Source organism: Hyperolius riggenbachi, chromosome 4, assembly GCF_040937935.1.
Source record: "Hyperolius riggenbachi isolate aHypRig1 chromosome 4, aHypRig1.pri, whole genome shotgun sequence".
Lineage (NCBI taxonomy): Eukaryota > Metazoa > Chordata > Amphibia > Anura > Hyperoliidae > Hyperolius > Hyperolius riggenbachi.
In genome coordinates this window covers 318,479,932-318,498,227 of record NC_090649.1, presented here as the reverse complement: position 1 = coordinate 318,498,227, position 18,296 = coordinate 318,479,932, and the positions used below count along the sequence as shown (strand labels likewise).

General features: G+C 41.4%; 1 protein-coding gene across 11 annotated transcripts in view; it reads right to left on the bottom strand.

Moving 5' to 3' along the window:
* Positions 1-16,612, bottom strand: part of SASH1 (SAM and SH3 domain containing 1) — a 1,147,574-nt gene extending 1,130,962 nt beyond the window's left edge. For all 11 annotated transcript variants that reach the window (XR_011019382.1, XR_011019383.1, XM_068231708.1 and 8 more), the window contains exon 1: positions 15,220-16,612. Coding sequence is in view for 9 of the 11 variants with exons in the window: in XM_068231708.1 (XP_068087809.1) it covers positions 15,220-15,684 (465 nt within the window). In the remaining 2 variants the exon portion in view is untranslated. The remainder of the gene's footprint in view (positions 1-15,219) is intronic.
* Positions 16,613-18,296: the final 1,684 nt, after the last annotated feature.

Below are 18,296 nucleotides of genomic sequence, written 5' to 3'. Positions count from 1 at the left end.
AGGCCAGGCCGCATGGACATTTGATCAAATACACTACCCCCTTCGTATCACATGTGGCAAAATCCCTTAAAGGGATAGATTCGCCTGTCCTGGGTTGATGCACTGTGGGACCCTTAATGATCCCGTTACAGTGCTGGCAACTGAGACAAGGAAAGGTGCCCTTTTTAGGGTTCCGTAAGAACAATTGTCTGGCTGGCTTTGATCTACCTATGTCTGCTCGCACCAGGGTGTCTCTAACTGATTTACCCTTTCTATACACAAACCTGGGTGGCGACCTGCAAACACGGGCCAACTGGGTATCTGCCTCCACCAAGGGCCAAAACTTCGACACTGTGTCACGAAGAATAGGCGCTTCTCTGCAAAACGCCGTGATGAAATTGACATCCATTTCTACCTCCTGCTCGTGCTCCTTATGAGTCCTCAATGTTTCTCTGTCCACACCTCCCACCTCTATAGCAAATTCCTCACACTTCTTTCTATCGTAACCTCTCTTTACAAAATCTTGAGTGAGGAGCCGCGCTTGCTTCCAATACAATACATCACTCGACGTAATCCGTCGTAATCGCACATATTGGCTTTTTGGTAGACCATTGACAAGGGGTCTCGGATGGCAACTACTAGCCAGCAAAAAACCATTTTTGTCAGTATCCTGACGATATAAATCAGTATCAAAACCGTTTGCTTTCTTAATTATCTCCACATCTAAAAATTGTAAGACATCCTGACCATATTCCATTTTAAACTTTAGCGTTGTGTGTTTATCATTTAATGCATTGAAAAACAATTGCAGCTCCCCTTCTGACCCCGTCCACCCGAAGAATAAGTCATTGATAAATCTGCAGTACCCCCGGATGCCAAAAGGGAAAAAGCGGGGCTATCCCTTGGCCAGACACTTCATAGAGATGAGGCATAGTGTCAGCCAATTGAGATGGCAGGTGCTTGAAGTGGTTGAAAGAAAGGAGGGTACAGATCTTAGAACTATGTTGTTAAGACGGGAGGCCTGGTGGATGGACCGACTGGGTACGCAACTTCCAAATGGTCTAAACGACGACTTTAGTCTAAAATGTTTTCTGTGATATCATAGCTGTTCTCTATAGAAAGGGTTAACTTGTGAATTTAAGTATGTGCCCACCCACTGATGTCATAGTGGGTGTGTTTATGTCACAGCATGTTATATAATGAATATGTTTTCCCAGTTGGATTAAGCACTTGATAAAGGGCACCACGCCCGAAACGTCGTGCTTTTTGTATGTGCTAAAATTGTGGAGAATCTCCTGGCTTGTCGACTGGTTGAGTCTAGATCGGTTTTGCATGATTGGACTTTTACATTTGAGGTTTGATGGACCCTCTTTCCGATCAGTGACTCCCAGCAGAAGAGGTGTTTGTCCGAGGCCTGCAGGTTATGTACTTCAGTGGTGTAGAATCTACCATCAAATCTGCAAGCAGCCTTGGGGAATGAATATGTCTTCAATGAAATTGCAGTTTCCAGTGAAGAAAAAGCGGAATACTATAGCATATCATCTGAAGAGAGAACAGCTATCCTTGAACTTGGTGATTCTGTCAGATATACATTCACTGGCATACAACAAGATCCAGCTGAACATGTTAAAGCACAATTATGTGCGATTACGACGGATTACGTCGAGTGATGTATTGTATTGGAAGCAAGCGCGGCTCCTCACTCAAGATTTTGTAAAGAGAGGTTACAATAGAAAGAAGTGTGAGGAATTTGCTATAGAGGTGGGAGGTGTGGACAGAGAAACATTGAGGACTCATAAGGAGCACGAGCAGGAGGTAGAAATGGATGTCAATTTCATCAGGGCGTTTTGCAGAGAAGCGCCTATTCTTCGTGACACAGTGTCGAAGTTTTGGCCCTTGGTGGAGGCAGATACCCAGTTGGCCCGTGTTTGCAGGTCGCCACCCAGGTTTGTGTATAGAAAGGGTAAATCAGTTAGAGACACCCTGGTGCGAGCAGACATAGGTAGATCAAAGCCAGCCAGACAATTGTTCTTGGGGAACCCTAAAAAGGGCACCTTTCCTTGTCTCAGTTGCCAGCACTGTAACGGGATCATTAAGGGTCCCACAGTGCATCAACCCAGGACAGGCGAATCTATCCCTTTAAGGGATTTTGCCACATGTGATACGAAGGGGGTAGTGTATTTGATCAAATGTCCATGCGGCCTGGCCTATGTTGGCCAGACCTCTAGGGATATAAAAACACGCTTAAATGAACATCGCAGTCATATACGCAACCCCGACGCCCTCAGAGAGAGAATAGAAAAAGAGGAGAAGGAAAAAGGGAAAAAGCGGGGCTATCCCTTGGCCAGACACTTCATAGAGATGAGGCATAGTGTCAGACAATTGAGATGGCAGGTGCTTGAAGTGGTTGAAAGAAAGGAGGGTACAGATCTTAGAACTATGTTGTTAAGACGGGAGGCCTGGTGGATGGACCGACTGGGTACGCAACTTCCAAATGGTCTAAACGACGACTTTAGTCTAAAATGTTTTCTGTGATATCATAGCTGTTCTCTATAGAAAGGGTTAACTTGTGAATTTAAGTATGTGCCCACCCACTGATGTCATAGTGGGTGTGTTTATGTCACAGCATGTTATATAATGAATATGTTTTCCCAGTTGGATTAAGCACTTGATAAAGGGCACCACGCCCGAAACGTCGTGCTTTTTGTATGTGCTATATAACTGCTTCAAATAAATGTGAAAATTGTGGAGAATCTCCTGGCTTGTCGACTGGTTGAGTCTAGATCGGTTTTGCATGATTGGACTTTTACATTTGAGGTTTGATGGACCCTCTTTCCGATCAGTGACTCCCAGCAGAAGAGGTGTTTGTCCGAGGCCTGCAGGTTATGTACTTCAGTGGTGTAGATTCTATTAAGATCGCCAGGGTGGCGGCGCAGCACAATTTTTTTTTTTAAATCATGTAGCTAGCCTAACGCTAGCTACATGATCCCCCCCCCCCTTCCTGCGGCGTCCCTCCCACCCCTCCGATCGGCGCTGGCGCATATGCCCGTCCGGGAAATCCCGTTCTGAACGGGATTTCCTTTAGGGCTTCCCCGTCGCCATGGCGACAATCGTGATGACTTCGTGATTGGCCAGGCTGCGCATGGGTTCTGCGGGGGGGGCCTCTTTCACGTCGGGTAGCGGCGGATCAGCGGCGATCGACCCGAACACACGTGTTTTTTTTTAAAAAATGATCAAAATCGGCCCAGCGGGGCCTGTGCGGCGCCCTCCGGCGGTCATTGACGAGCTGAGCTCGTCAATACTGCCAAGGAGGTTAATATACACACATAAAACTAATAAGAAGAAAGGCACATTGCTCATTGCACATTTATCAGCCCAATGTAATAGTTACTCTCACATAACATGTAACATCATGTAGAGATAAGTGGGTCTATTAAAGCTCAGCTATAGTTTAAAAAAAATCCTAATCAATATAGTTGCTCACAGTATAAAATCAGTAAGATCTCTAATTATTTACAATGGCTGTTTCAAGTGACCCCCTTCTGAGGTTCATAATGGATTTCTCTCTTCATACAGAATAATCTTCTGTCTGTGTCTGCATATACTCAACAAGCTTGAAAATATTCTTATTCTTAAATAAGATGAACCCAACAATTATCCCTTTCATTGTTGATGGAAGGGAATGTTATTAACAGTATCCTGTATAATAAAACCTAACTGTCCCTGCGTCATCCACTTTTCCTGTCTGTCTGTGGCTTTTTTGTACAGCGCATGTGCGCAGTACAGACAGTCGTTGGTGTGCACGAGCGACAGGTGAAAGCTATACAACTGAAAATAAAAATAAGAGATTCTTTTCTTTGTTACTAATGTTTTATTCATTATCCATACTACATACTGTATACAATTCATTATATCATACGTTTTCTGCTTCAGGCTTGTTTTAATGTGGATGGCTCCTCCTCCTAATGTTTCTTGCTTTTGCTGCACTTGCTCTACTAAAACATGTACTTGTACTGTTGCATGTTCTTATGGCACTCTGCATTGTCTGTGCATTATGTACAGTACTCGTTTAGTTGGATGTTAGGTATTTCAAATTATTTTGATCAAGTGGAAAATTTGATCAGATTTCTATTCTGGTATATAAAACAAAAAATTGAACCGTGTATGGCCATATTTAGTAAGATTTCTTACAGAATAATGTTTAATACTTCTACAGTGGTGAAAAAAAATGTTCACCCCCTTCCTGATTTCCTCCATGTTTGCATTTTAATAACCATCATTTTTGATCTCCTAACTAATTTAGCATAATACAAACCATTACCTTAGTGAACACAATACATATATTCTGAAAGCTCCTTTGGTTAAAGGGAAAAAGTTAATCAATATACATTTTACATGTAAAAAAACAACTCTGATTGCCTCCTTAGGGTGCCCATACATTACATGATATTGCAGGTCAATCCACGTTCAGATTCGATAATCTAATCAAATTGTAAGAGAACTGGTGTCGCAACATAGCTGATTTCAGGCAACAATCAGTTGAAATGATATATCGTTAATGTTGAAAAATCTCAGTCACAAGGGCTTGATCGGGTGCATGGTTCTAACTGCATTAAATATTGCGACTAACTAACGACCCCAGGCCAATGTCTCCCCAAAGGTGCCCATACATGGTACAATTTTTCATTTTTTTTCGATTAGATAATTTAGTTTGATTATTCCGTTAGATCAAATATAAAGATTTTTCCAACATGTCTGATCGGATTTTTATAGAGAAAATGGGATAATCGTTCGTTTTTCGGAATAAATTATAATTTTCAACTTTTATTCACACACCTGAGGTGAGGATTCGCAATAGCAGACAGGTGAGCCTTCAACCCTGCACTGCACATTTGGGGGACTCAAATCAACTTGGGAGAGAGGGTGGGGATGGCAGCAGCATGATTTCCAATAGATTTCATGCTGCAATATATTGGAAGTCTCAGTGCAGTGTGTTCACAAGCAATAGATCCCAATAGATCCCTCTCTGATCAGAATTCATCAGAGAGGGATCTATCTAATGGTCAATCTGACCATACATCGAGTGATGTAAGGCCACTTTTAGTTATTCCTTAGTCACTTAGTCAACCAGTGATCCAAATGCCAGTTATGATAAGTAAAATTAAACTTAGTACTGTACACCTTAGCTTGATTTCTGCCAGCCATATTAAATCTAAACCTAACTTAGGCACATTTTCTGCACAATAATGCCGAAGACTAATCTCCTGTAACCAGAATTTTATTGTACTTATTGCAGCCAAAAATGTTTAGAGTGGTAGTTATTTTTTTAAGTAGATGATATGAGGTGTTATGCTGGGAATACACCATGAGATTTTTTTTGGCAGATGGTTTGATAGATAATTTCCAACATTTTTAATATTCCCGTTAAAATACATTTAGAAAAAAATAATCCTTAGCAAAACTTACCACCCAAACAATGCCTAATTGGTGGTGGAAAAAATAAGATATAGATCAATTCATTGTGATAAGTAGTGATAAAGTTATTGGCAAATGAATGGAGGTGAAAATTGCTTGGATGCATAAGGTGAAAAACGACTGAAGGCTGAACTGGTTAAGTTAGCTACATAAAACCAAAGCTACACATTTGGCTTGTCTCTAAGTGTTGCACAGAAGGCATTATCTTTGGAAGCTTTTTCATATACAATATATAACTAGGCCCCTAAATTTGCAGTCAGTTCCGTTGTACCGTACACATAATTCACCTATGTAATTAATTCTATTTATAATCGGCAAATTATGCCAAGTGAATTAAGAGCAATATATGGAGAGGAATATATTAAATTGTTTGCAAGGGCCAAACTTAAACAGGAAAATGTTCCCAATCAGCAGCCAATACCCCCTTTTCCACAATAAATCTTTACCTTTTCTCAAATAGATCACTGGGGGGGGGGGGGGGGGGGGAGGGTAAGGCAGTATACTAGCAGTATCTCCAACTGTGCATACATGTATGTAAAAATTAAAAAAAACGTTTAGCCTATCACATTGTTAGTGGGCGTGTTCATAGATGATGGCAGTTGGTGCTGTCTAGTTTCTTTCATGTCTACCAGTACTAAAAATTATGACACACAGATCCCACAACATGAACACATTACACAGTGAGTATGAATCATTTCTTGGTCTATGTTCCATTTTTGTACTTCTTACTTTGCATTTTATTGATTTATTATTTTTCCCAACTTCTAATTTCCTATTTAAGCTACTGGGCTCCCAGTCAGGTATACTTCTCTGCTTGATTTATAAGCAAAAAGGGATAGCAAGGAATGGGAATTACAGTAAATTATACAGTAACATGATAAAAAATAAATAAATAAGTAATAAACAATAAACAATAACATTTTAAAAACGCTGATAAATGAGAAACATTTGTATTTACTGTAAATGTATTTTGGTAGAATAAATATACAACATTTCGGAACATTTATAGTATATATTTTTTAAATGCCAGGCACAAAATCGCATCTACGGAAATATATATACCATATACACTCGATTATAAGTCGATGTTGTGAATAAGTCGACACAAATATTTGACCCTCTTAAGCTGGCATGTTTGGGTAGCTCAAGTACATATTGACCCAGGAAATGTTATTATGGATTTTATTCATGCTCACTACAGAATGCATACAGTACACTAAAACTGCTAATCAATCAGATCGAATTGGATGATTGATTGTCTCATTAATGACCACCTTTTGGGAAAGTATGGGAGACTATGGTACATTTTTGTTATTACTGTGTTTACATGTATGAGGCAAGATACCTGGAGCAATTAACCCTGCATGATCTCCATGCATCTTCCCCCCACTGTGCTGCTGTTATTGTTTAATACATAACATTAAGAGCAGTGCAGAGTTGGGAAGATGCTTGCAGACCACCATGGTTTATTGCTCAGGGTATTTTGCCTCAGTGATGGGATCCCGATACCTGTTCTCTCAGAGGCTGCTTTCTTGCTGGCACTGCACAGTGACGCTATCACTGTATCTCACAGCGTTGAAAGTTCCGGCAGAGGGATGTGACAAGGCTGGGCATGTAGATCTGTGGTTGACAGGGGGTGCTTCAATCGCACTAGTGCAGCTGGCGACCAGAGCAGGCATTGATGGCTAGAATGGGGGTGGTTGCCCAATGTATAGAGTCATGTGGTGATGGACTGGTCAGAGCTGGCGGGGGAGGCAGCATTCCAGGTGGAGGATAGAGCAGAGGGACAGAATGTGAGGGGGGGATTTATCTGCCAGATTATTTTCATCGTGTCCGATCTGAATTTCGATCAATTTTTCTATCGTTTTTCTGATCGATTTTCGTTCAGTTCTATGAAAATCGATCAAAAAACAATAAAAAAAGATTTAAAAAATATTGGGAAATCAAATTGTATGGTGTGTACCTAGCATTATACTCAACCACTGTGTATTAATTAACTTTATTTTGTCAGATTGGTATCACTTCTGTTAATATAACCATAACCAAAACATTTTTGTTTGTCTTGAATAGACTGAGAAAGGGTTCAGTTATCTGGTTATGTTCAATGCAGTTTGCGCCTCATTGATCAGCTGTGGACATTGTCCTCCCTCCCTATAATGTAATTAACAATATGTCAGTATTGGATGCAATATCTTTTATATAGACTCAAACAGCAATTTTTAATGCCAAATTTTGTTTCTTAACAGGGAGGGGAAGGATTGGACCTGCTGACAGTTCTGTAATCTTGACTCCAGTATGGAAAATATTCTGTCGTTGCCAGGAGAATTTAAAGGCAGTTTCTCCATCTGGGACACAGAATACCATTAAAAACCCGACGGAGGTTATAATCCTTTCCCCCTCTATCCAAACATAAAGCATGCCTGCAGTTCCAATTTATAGAAAGACATATGGCAAAGAAAGATAAAGAATAAACATAATCAAAATTAATTCCAGAAAGACTGAGGCAGTCCTGTCACTTACCCAATTTTTTTAACTGGACAGCCTAATATTTGACTTTATTTTCTGGTTATGCTGCAATGTGAGCTTTTATCTAGTTGCTGGGAAGCTTATATAAATAAATAAAAAAAATATTAGCTATGTAATTTCTTATTTGGCTGACAGCTATTTTCTCAGAGACCACTGTTGCATTGTGTGAGTGTCTAGCCCAGCGCAGCTCTGCCTCTAGTGGATGGAAAGGATCCTGCAAGTCTGCCTTGTTGCAAAGTTTCTGGTGTTAGAGAGCACTACGCCTCATTATTGCAGAGGAGCTGAGGTATCAGTGCCACTCAGCAGCCGTATGCATATCCTTGACAGAACACAGTCCTACACTGTTTCTCCATGCACTGCCTTTTCTGTGCTATTCTTAAAGGAAATATCAGGCAAAATACAAAAAAACAGATTTACTTACCTGGAGCTTCATCCAGCCCCTGGAAGCTTACATGTCCCTTGCCGCAGCTCAGCGGGTTGCCAGGGGTCCCCTCCGTAGCAGCTGCCAGCCCGGCAAGGTCGGCGACAAATGAGCATGCGGCTGCACCACTCGTGGTCAGCAGGGTTCTGCACAGGTGTAGAAGTAATGCACCTGCCCAGAATGCTGCTGGCTACAGGAGTGTGATCATGATCAGTGTGGCTGAATGCTCATGCAGGCACAGAAGATGCTGCCCGTTCCTGGGTCGGCAGCTGCTACAGAGGGGACCTCGGGCAACCCGCTAAGGGGGGCTGTGGCGAAGGACACATAAGCTTCCAAGGGCTGGAGAAAGCCCCAGGTAAATACATTTGTTTTTTTTTTTGTATTTTGCCTGATATTTAGTTTGAACCCTGGCCCCCTAGAAAAACTTGCCTGAAGCCTCACCAAAGAAATCCAGAGCTCTGTAGCCAACACCACTTGTGTTGCCATGACCCATCCCCAAGCTCGGCAGCCATGGCTTCATAGGTTTGCCTATGGGGTGTTAAGTATAATGCCCATTTACCAGCGAACAGGTAAGTTATTCACCCATTTAATTGCTGATCCTTTGCTAGGGAACAATGAGGAGTACATTAATTATTCAATATACAGTATTTCACTTTCTCCCGGCAGCAATCAAAAACATATTTACATAAAGTTACCGTAAGTTCCCAAGAAGAATAATCTAAGTATTAAAATATGACACTGTCTTAGCAAATGCCTTTTTAAACCAATAGTTAAGTTCAGGGTAGAGCATTCACACAGAGCAAAGCTTACTCAGTTCCTGAACACATACCTACCCCATTATGCTGGATCTACAGGTACCTACAGGTAATTAACTGTTAGAGGCTGAAACAATCGTTTGTGATTTGGTTGTCAGCCTGGTGTCTTTACAGGCTACGGACTTGATTCACAAAGCAGTGCTAACTGTTAGCACGCCTGTGAAAACCCCCTTAGCACGTCTAAACGAGTTTTCGCGCGTAAAACTTTACGCGCAGAAAACTTTATGCGCGTAAAACTTTACGCGCACACTGCACAGAGCGCAGGGCGCTCCGCGCAAAGTGCCCATTAAAGTCTATGGGACTTAGCACGTATAAGACTTTGCACGCGTAAAACTTTGTGCGCGCAAAGTTAGCGCGGGATCTGATTGAGAAATCCGGTCCTAACCTACTTAGCACCCTGGTTAGCACGTCTAAAGACTTTAGACGTGCTAAGTAGGTTAGCACCGCTTTGTGAATCAAGCCCTACATGTTTTGCACATGTAAAAACACAAATGAGAAGCAATTACTGCGGCAGAATTTTTCAAATGATTAGTTCAAACCCGGGTGCTGTAGGGGACCTCTTGCTCCTCCTCCCCTTCCCCTCTCCATAGGACAGCAATGCTGGTCTGCTAGATCTTTGGCTGCAGATAGACTGTTGGCTGAAGTGATGTTGCCAGCTAGCTCTAAGTTCTAAAGCCTGTACAAGGCCTCAGCTCAGCCATTGGTTCTCACACAGGAAGCATTGGTATCAGAGGAACAAGATTCTTTAGTCACGTTCTTCATGAAGATGATGATAGTCTTTAGGAATAAGACAGACCTCATTTATGGAAGACTTACTCCTTGTATATAAAGCGTACTTACACTGTTGCCTGGAGCTTTGCTTAAAAGCCTTTTAAAGATTTATGTGACCCTGATGTAAACATTGCCAAATATAAACTAAGCATATGAAGATAAAGTACATAATTAGAGGTTACCTTCAGTAAAAACTGCATGAGAAAACAGTTTTCAGTTCCAGAGCTATACCCGGGAGAATAATATGTAGATTGGTACGCTTGCTAACAGTGTAAGGAGGAATTCCCTCCCTTTCGACTTTTCATGAGACATAATAGCAATAGGAAAGCTCATTGTATTCTAACATCCGCTTTGTTTTATTACATCAAGTCCAATCTCCAGAATTACTGAATACGCAGGTAGGCAGTTTTCACTGTAGCTAGACTTATTTCATGCTATGTTTCTGTTCCCTGTATCGACCTTAAATTTATTTGAATGCATACTACAATTTTGCTCCAAACAAAGCTGTGACTGAATTTTGCACACATACCTTTTATTTGCACAATGCAGCTAACTATAAATTCTTTTCACTGTCTAGATGCTTTGCCAGTCCCTGTGAAGATGACAGCACTGTCCACAATGTAAACAAACACTTGGCAGGCAGAGATAGCCCTTGAGTGTCTGGGCATAAGATTGGCTGGGGGGGAAGTTAAGTTTAGGTTTGTCATTTAAAGGACCAGTTGAAAGGTAACTTGTTTTTACTGTTAACACCTATCATAATAAGTCCATTAACGGTACAATTCTGTGACCGATTGTTTCCGATGGTGGTAATCGACCGGCCATGCCCATTAAAGGTCAATCTCCCCACTAGCCAATTCAGGTTCATGGAAGTGATCCATTTTTTGGATCGATCTTATTGATCTGATCGGTTATCAGGAATTGGTGGATGTATGTTGTGATGTTCTGAGAAGTACACTAGCTCCTTTCACAAGCTAAGTCCTCCTCAATGTCAGGAGTTAGTTTGAGAAAGGGGCTTGTCTGTTGCTCAGAAATGTTGCAGCATGTATCAGCACAATAACATGCTATTTCATAGCAGATGATGTTGATTTTTTCAACACCCTGACTTTTAACAGTCGATTCAAGTAAAGTTAGCTACAGTCCACTGTAGTCTCGATTCCAGACAGACTGTTATTTAGAGTCCTAGGGGTGCAAGCACTTACCTGCATTAAGTAAAATAATGTGTGTAAAGTCTTACCACATGATGAGTAGAGTGTAATGCATTGCATGTAATGTACTGCATTCTGCTCTAATCATCATGCGGTAAGACTTCATGCACGTTATTCTTCTTACGGCAGTTTAGTGCATGCACCCTCTAAATTCTTAAGGCCTGTACCCACTACGCCATTTTTTCCGATTACTTTTCCGACAACTGACGTTTTTTTGAGCGATCAGTGATAGTTTCCGCAATCTCGCAATGTGGGTACAGGAGCACAATCACGTGAATGACGTTTGGCGATGCGACATTGGCCGTTACGGCAGATTGGAATCTTAAGATCCCCGACAACTCCCATGCAAAGTACCACAATCGCTTGAACTCTTGTTTGCGCCCGTCGTGAGCTGTCGCGTATACCCACCGGCAGGAAGATGAATTGGGGAACACTTGTTGTCATAGGATGTCGCTGGGATCCATCTTTCTGCCTCGAGAGCTCTTCAGCTTCAGCTCTAGCAGGCCTAGGCAGGACAGGGGCTGCATATACGTTTAATGGGCAGCACAGTGGTGGTAGTGGTTAGCGCTCTCGCCTTGCAACGCTGGGTCTCTGGTTCGAATCCTAGCCAGGTCAACATCTGCAAGGAGTTTGTATGTTCTCCCCGTGACTGCGTGGGTTTCCTCTGGGCACTCCAGTGTCCTCCCACATCCCAAAAACATACAGATAAGTTAATTGGCTGGCCCCTAAATTGGCCCTAGACTATGATACATGCACTACATGATACATACATAGACATATGACTATAGTAGGGACTAGATTGTGAGCTTCTCTGAGGGACAGCTAGTGACTAGACTATAGACTCTGTACAGCGCTGCGGAAGATGTCGGCACTATATAAATACTAAATAATAATAATAATCTCATCATGTTACATGTCACTTCAGTTGCTCCTTCATATAACCTTTGTTTAGATGTTAACATTCTGTACAAATCAAAAATTGTGTGAATTCTGTTGTGCCAAGTCACAGAGACATAACCATTGTGTGTAAAGGTTAAGCTGAAAGTTTATCGGTGTCCTGATCAGATCAGTAGGTTTGAGTACTAGAAGAAAGTTCAGTTTTATGAATGTCACAGTAAGGGGTCCTGCTGCCTTAATACTAAACAGTAAAATGTGCTCCATAAACAGTAATAGTCCCCTTCTGTGCTTGTACGCAGTCAGCACATTTCCTAACACATTATTAGCATCCAAACTAAGCCTCCTGCAACTATTCCTGGAATGTGAGGAAACAGAACACACTCTGACACATCAGTGCTGCTGGTCCCTGATGCTAAATTAACAATGAGCATCGTTAACCACTTCAACTTATTAATGTTTTAATAGAAAATCAGCTAACATTAAAAGTTGGATTGGTTCAACAAAGCGATTTGCTCAGCCATGTCAATGCCTCCACCAAGAAGAGGCCTACAAAGAGGCTCAAATCAGTTCTATTTGTCAGTTGTTAAGCTCTGTGCTCATGGGCAGCCATATATCTCAGCCATCTGAGATCTGCCATCCACCATAAGCAGTGTTCTGCCATGTGAGGCATGGACCACAGGAGGAACAGAGATAATCCCAAGACAGCTGCAGAGATTTCCCAACTTATTGCAGAATCTCTCTCCGTAGCAACAAGCATGCCTCAAGCTTAGAAATGTTAATGTTCTCTAGTTAAAACCCACATGGCCTCAGTATGACAGGTGCTGCTTTCAATGGATGTATCACTTATAAATACCGGGCTGTGGATGGTCTCCCTATGTAATCCTTACAGATATATCTGCAGCTAAATACTCTGAAAAGCGAGACAAGCAGCAATGCGCAAAGCTAGAGAGGATTGACCACACCTGCCACATTTACATGCATGATGTATTTATGTCTAGACCAATGGAGTATTCTCATGCTTTACACATTCAAAATCAAGCATAATAACCAGTATAAAGATTTATTCCACATTCCAGCAGCTAAGCATGGTTAGTACAATTTAGAGACTGTGCATTCATATTCAGACTCATCATTGTCCATCATGAAGATCGGTTAATACATATATGTCCGTTATTAATAATGAAATTATTTTTTATTGCTAAAAAATGAAATTCTTTAATATCAAGTATCACATTGTTAGTATACTGTATATCTTAACAGAATGTAGTTTTTGAAAGATTCCCAGTCAAACATCTATCAAAACCTCTTCTTTAAGGTTGCCACAGTTGTCAATAGATAACCAATGTTTGTACATGTTCATGCACCAATGGAAGCCAATCAAACAAAGCTACTGAAGAACTTGTCTGGGCTGTAATTTTATTAAACATAAATAATAACAGATCATGTAGTCTTATTTATGACAGCTGTTCTGGAAACATATCACGTCTAGTCACAGCACAGTGGAGATAAGCCCTTACTGAAATCCACAGTTGCTACTATAGCATCGTACAGACATCCAAGGATGGCAGAGTGTGCAGAGACAATAATACCACCCTCCAGGTATTGCAGCACCCAAGTGTTCGCCATGGCCAAGAACTCCTGCTCCTTCTGTACAGAAGGGATGATGAAATCATGATTCAGACAAGACAGGTGCCCCTTATCAGGGCTTAGACAACAGCAGTCAGGCAGTGATTTTCTAACTGTCCCAACATTTGTCTCTGACTCACCTTGGCTGGTGGTGTCAGCTGCTTCCCTGCAGACATAGATCATCGCTTAGTCCAATCATTTTTCAACATCATTATTATAATGTCTGCAGGTAGCTTTAATGTGGGATTCATTCACAAATTCTACATAAACTAATTCTGGAAAATTTCGAGAAAGTCAGTAATAGCTACAACACATGGAAAAAGTTGATCTTTCATGTAGGTCTCGTGCCACTTGTTAAATGTCTGCATATTGTGGATCCGTCTGCGCTTGATAAGAAAGTATTACTTCCCCAGGAAAGGAGACCCTGATCATTGTGATGAATGCAAGTTACAACGGCAATCACATTGTCAAATGACCTCACAGCTTGTGCTAAAATGACCTGCTGAGCAATAAGTGAGGGGACCAGGCACATCTAGTGCTCATACGGGCGACAGACAGATCCCTGTAGTTAACAGCAATGAGAAAGAGGCGTATAGCTGTAGAGAGAATGGCTCTGAATCAATCACTACACATGTACAGGGACTCCTGTCACAGAACAAGGCACCTGTGTATACCCTGTCTTTAAAGGAAGCACACTAGTAAAGACAATAAGACCCAAAGAAAAGGACTTCACAAGAAAAATCCTGAACAGTGAATCAGTGAACAGGTTTACCACCACATGTGTCTGCTTTCCTGTCAAGCTGTACAAAAGCAACATGCTCACAAACTTTATTTACAGATGGGAAATGGGTACCAATCACACCACCAGTTCACTTTATCATAATTTCATGATATCCATAACTACCAAACGACAGCACACTGCTGGTGTAAATTAGGGCTCACTTAACCAGTTGCTATTCATGCCAATGTATAGAGGACAGACAGTAACATTGACCAAATATATAATCATGTATGGTAGCTATAGTAAATAGCACTTTATATGCATACATCAGAGCTAACACAGGGACAGTCCCAGAAAAGATAGATGTGAGATGTGCTGTACGGCTGTGTATAGATAGAGAGTAGCAGGTAATGAGATCATCTGTCTGTCCAGGAGCATGCAGCCTGTGTGCAGAGGGACCTGCTGCAATATTCCTGACTTGCCAATGGGGTGTAATGTTACGCACATAGACATTCATTTCCTTTTCTGCATAGAAAGGCAATTTCAACACACATTCATACAGAGAATTTCCAGCAATGCTTTTGAAGGTGGAGAATGCTCATTATCATCCTCTAAGAATGACTCACATAACCTTATCTCCACCCAATTGTTGCAAGCACTGCTTAGACAGTAAACTAAACTTACAGGCATCAGAATACATCTCCAGCACCTACCTTTGGCAAAGCTGACCAAGCAAAACTTAAAAATGTCACCTCACCTTCATGTGTCAGTAGGCTGCCTTACCTTTTTGGAGAATGGTGGCTTACTGAGGTTGACACCATCCCGAATGAGTTTATCCCTTATCATGATTTTTAGCTTAAGTTTAGGAAAAGTAACCAAGTGTTTATTCAGCTGACCAGTTTTATTATTCCTTGGGACAGGTTTGTGACCCTGGGCTTCCTTCCACGCTTTTGTTTCATACTGTTCCACCATGTGGCTGGAGTAGATATCCGGAGTTGGAGAGTCTACCTCGGGTTCCAAAGTAAAATACAATCCGCTGGCGGCCTCTTTCTCTTCTTCCCTCAACCTGTGCACTGCGTCATGGATCTTCTTCCGATGCTGTTGGATCATCACGCCGATGGCATCCAAATCTGGGTCCCCAATCTGTTTGCACACTTCCAGATCATCATAACCGTTATCCACAAATGATTCTGTATACTGAGAAAGCTGCAACGCTTTCAGCCACTCATACACTATATTAGCACTCATGGTGAAGAACTTTGAAAATAGCAGCAGCAGGTGAACAGGACACTGTCATAGGCAGTAAGAATAAAATAATCCAAAAAATCAGACAACAAATCAGTAATGTGCGCCAGCAGACCGATCACTAGCCTGTCATGTTAGGTCAACTTTCTACAAGTAAACAATCCTAAAATACCAGTGAAATAAGGTATAGCACAGGTACCTGATGATGTGTGTCATTCTGCAGCCAAGATAAGGCTTATCTGTGTCATGAAAGTAGAAATCCAGTTTATTCAATCCTGAGAACAGAAATCAGACTGTCCATATACATTGGTCTTGTGTGCTTCTCTTTACTCACATAAAGCATTAACTGATTACACCTCAGTTGTGTCCTGTTGTCACATCCCTGATACAGAGCTGCAAGGATCCAAACCGGCAACACCCTTATGCCATGTTACTGAATATCCAAACTTGTTAGTATTGAGCAGCACGCTGGTACTTTTTTTCTATCCACGCTGTATCCAGGATTCAGCTTTCACTCTAATCTAGCAGCACGATCCTGCGAGGCTCTGTCTCCCGATCTCTTGTTAACACTTAGCTTCTCTCCTCCCTGCTTTCCTCTGTGTGGGGAAGCTAGGCACACTTCTTGCTCCTCCACCAATAAATACACTCAAGAAAAAGTCAATATTTTCTCAGGTTAGCAGCAGGCTGCATGTGGCTCTCTGTCATCCTCCAGCCCCACCTACCTTTTATTTTTACAACCTAGTAAAATAGTTCCATGTCGCCTCCTCTTGTTTCATTTCATAGCACCGGCTCTACACTATTTTTTATTTATTGTTCCAGATTACATTTGCAGCCGTTTGGAATGGAGGATTACAAGTGCCGTTCAGCCAGCAGCCTCTGCTCCGTGTGTATGTGTGCGGGTGTGTGTGTGTGTGAGTGTGTGAGGGAAAGAGTGAATGTGTGGGGAGGGGATTTTGACTCGAGATTAATCTGCAAGGCAATACAGCCGGCAGTTTGGCTATGGGCAGGCTGTTTCCATAAGGTTATTTGTGTCATTCACTCTTGTTTAAAGCATAACCACTCTTTTATCCTTCCTTTTAATTTGGCTTCCATTCATTGGAGGAATGCTAATTATTCTTTACATTTGTCATTCTGGGCCTGTCTCTTTCATACAAAACAAGAAGCTCTGAGCCATTTAGTGAAATGTTCTAATGTGTCAGTTATTTCTGAACGCAGTAGGAACTGGGGGGGGGGGGGGGGTCTGAAGGATGTGTCTGCAGCAATAACCTGTTGTAGAATGGCTCTGACACTGACTGTATTATGTAACAAGGAAGATGTCTGCATAGCATAAAGCTGTCCTTTCACATTCAGAGCATTTCACAATTAGCAAACCTTATGCTGGATGAACTGATGAGAATGTATTCCCAACTGTATTATAAATAATCAACACAGCAAACACTATGCAGTATGGGTCCAAAATATAGAATACAATATTATTTTTTGTGATCTGGTATGGGATGGCATGTGGTTATTCCTAGCCATAACATAATAATTAAGAAAAAACACCAAAATGGATTTCAAGTGACCGTAACCACTATTTATTGGGGTTTTAGCCACTTCTCAACTGAGGGGTATTACCCCTGGACCACCAGAGCAATTTTCACCTTTCAGCGCTCCTTCCATTCATTCGTCTATAACTTTATCATTACTTATCGCAATGAAATGAACTATATCTTGTTTTTTTCGCCACCAATTAGGCTTTCTTTAGGTGGGACATTATGCCAAGAATTATTTTATTCTAAATGTGTTTTAATGGGAAAATAGGAAAAAATGTGGGAAAAAATGTATTCTTTTTCAGTTTTCGGCCTTTATAGTTTTCAAATAATGCATGCTACTGTAATTAAAACCCATGAAATGTATTTGCCCATTTCTCCCGGTTATTAAACCGTTTAAATTATGTCCCTATCACAATGTTTGGCGCCAATATTTTAATTGGAAATAAAGGTGCATTTTTTTCAGTTTTGCGTCCATCCCTAATTACAAGCCCATAGTTTATAAAGTAACAGTGTTATACCCTCTTGACATAAATATTTAAAAAGTTCAGTCCCTAAGGTAACTATTTATGTTTTTTTTTTAATTGTAATTTTTTTTTTTTAATTACAAAAAAAATAAATTGGGGAGTGTGGGAGGTAAGGAGTTAATTTTTAGTGTCAAACTAATTTATTTGTATGTAAAAAATGCTTTAGGGTGTAGTTTTACTATTTGGCCACAAGATGGCAACAGTAACTTTTTGTTTAATGCAACCTGCAAGCGTCCTTCCGGACGCTTGCACGAAGTACTAGGAGGCTGAGAAAGTTTTTTTTTCTCACAATGATCGCGCTGCTTAGTGGAGAAGCAGCGGATCAATGCGGGGCTTAGATCAACGAACAGGAATGGATTTTCCCGTTCATTGATCTCCGGGCGAGCGGCCGGCGGCGTGTTTACGATCGGGAGTGCGCGCTAGAGCGAGCGGGAGCGCGGGCAGCGGTGGGAGCGCGGAAAGTACGTATTTTTCCGTCCCTGGGGGTGAAAGGATGGAAAAAGGGACGGAGAAATTCGTACGCATGGGGGTAAAGTGGTTAAAATGTATTTTTATC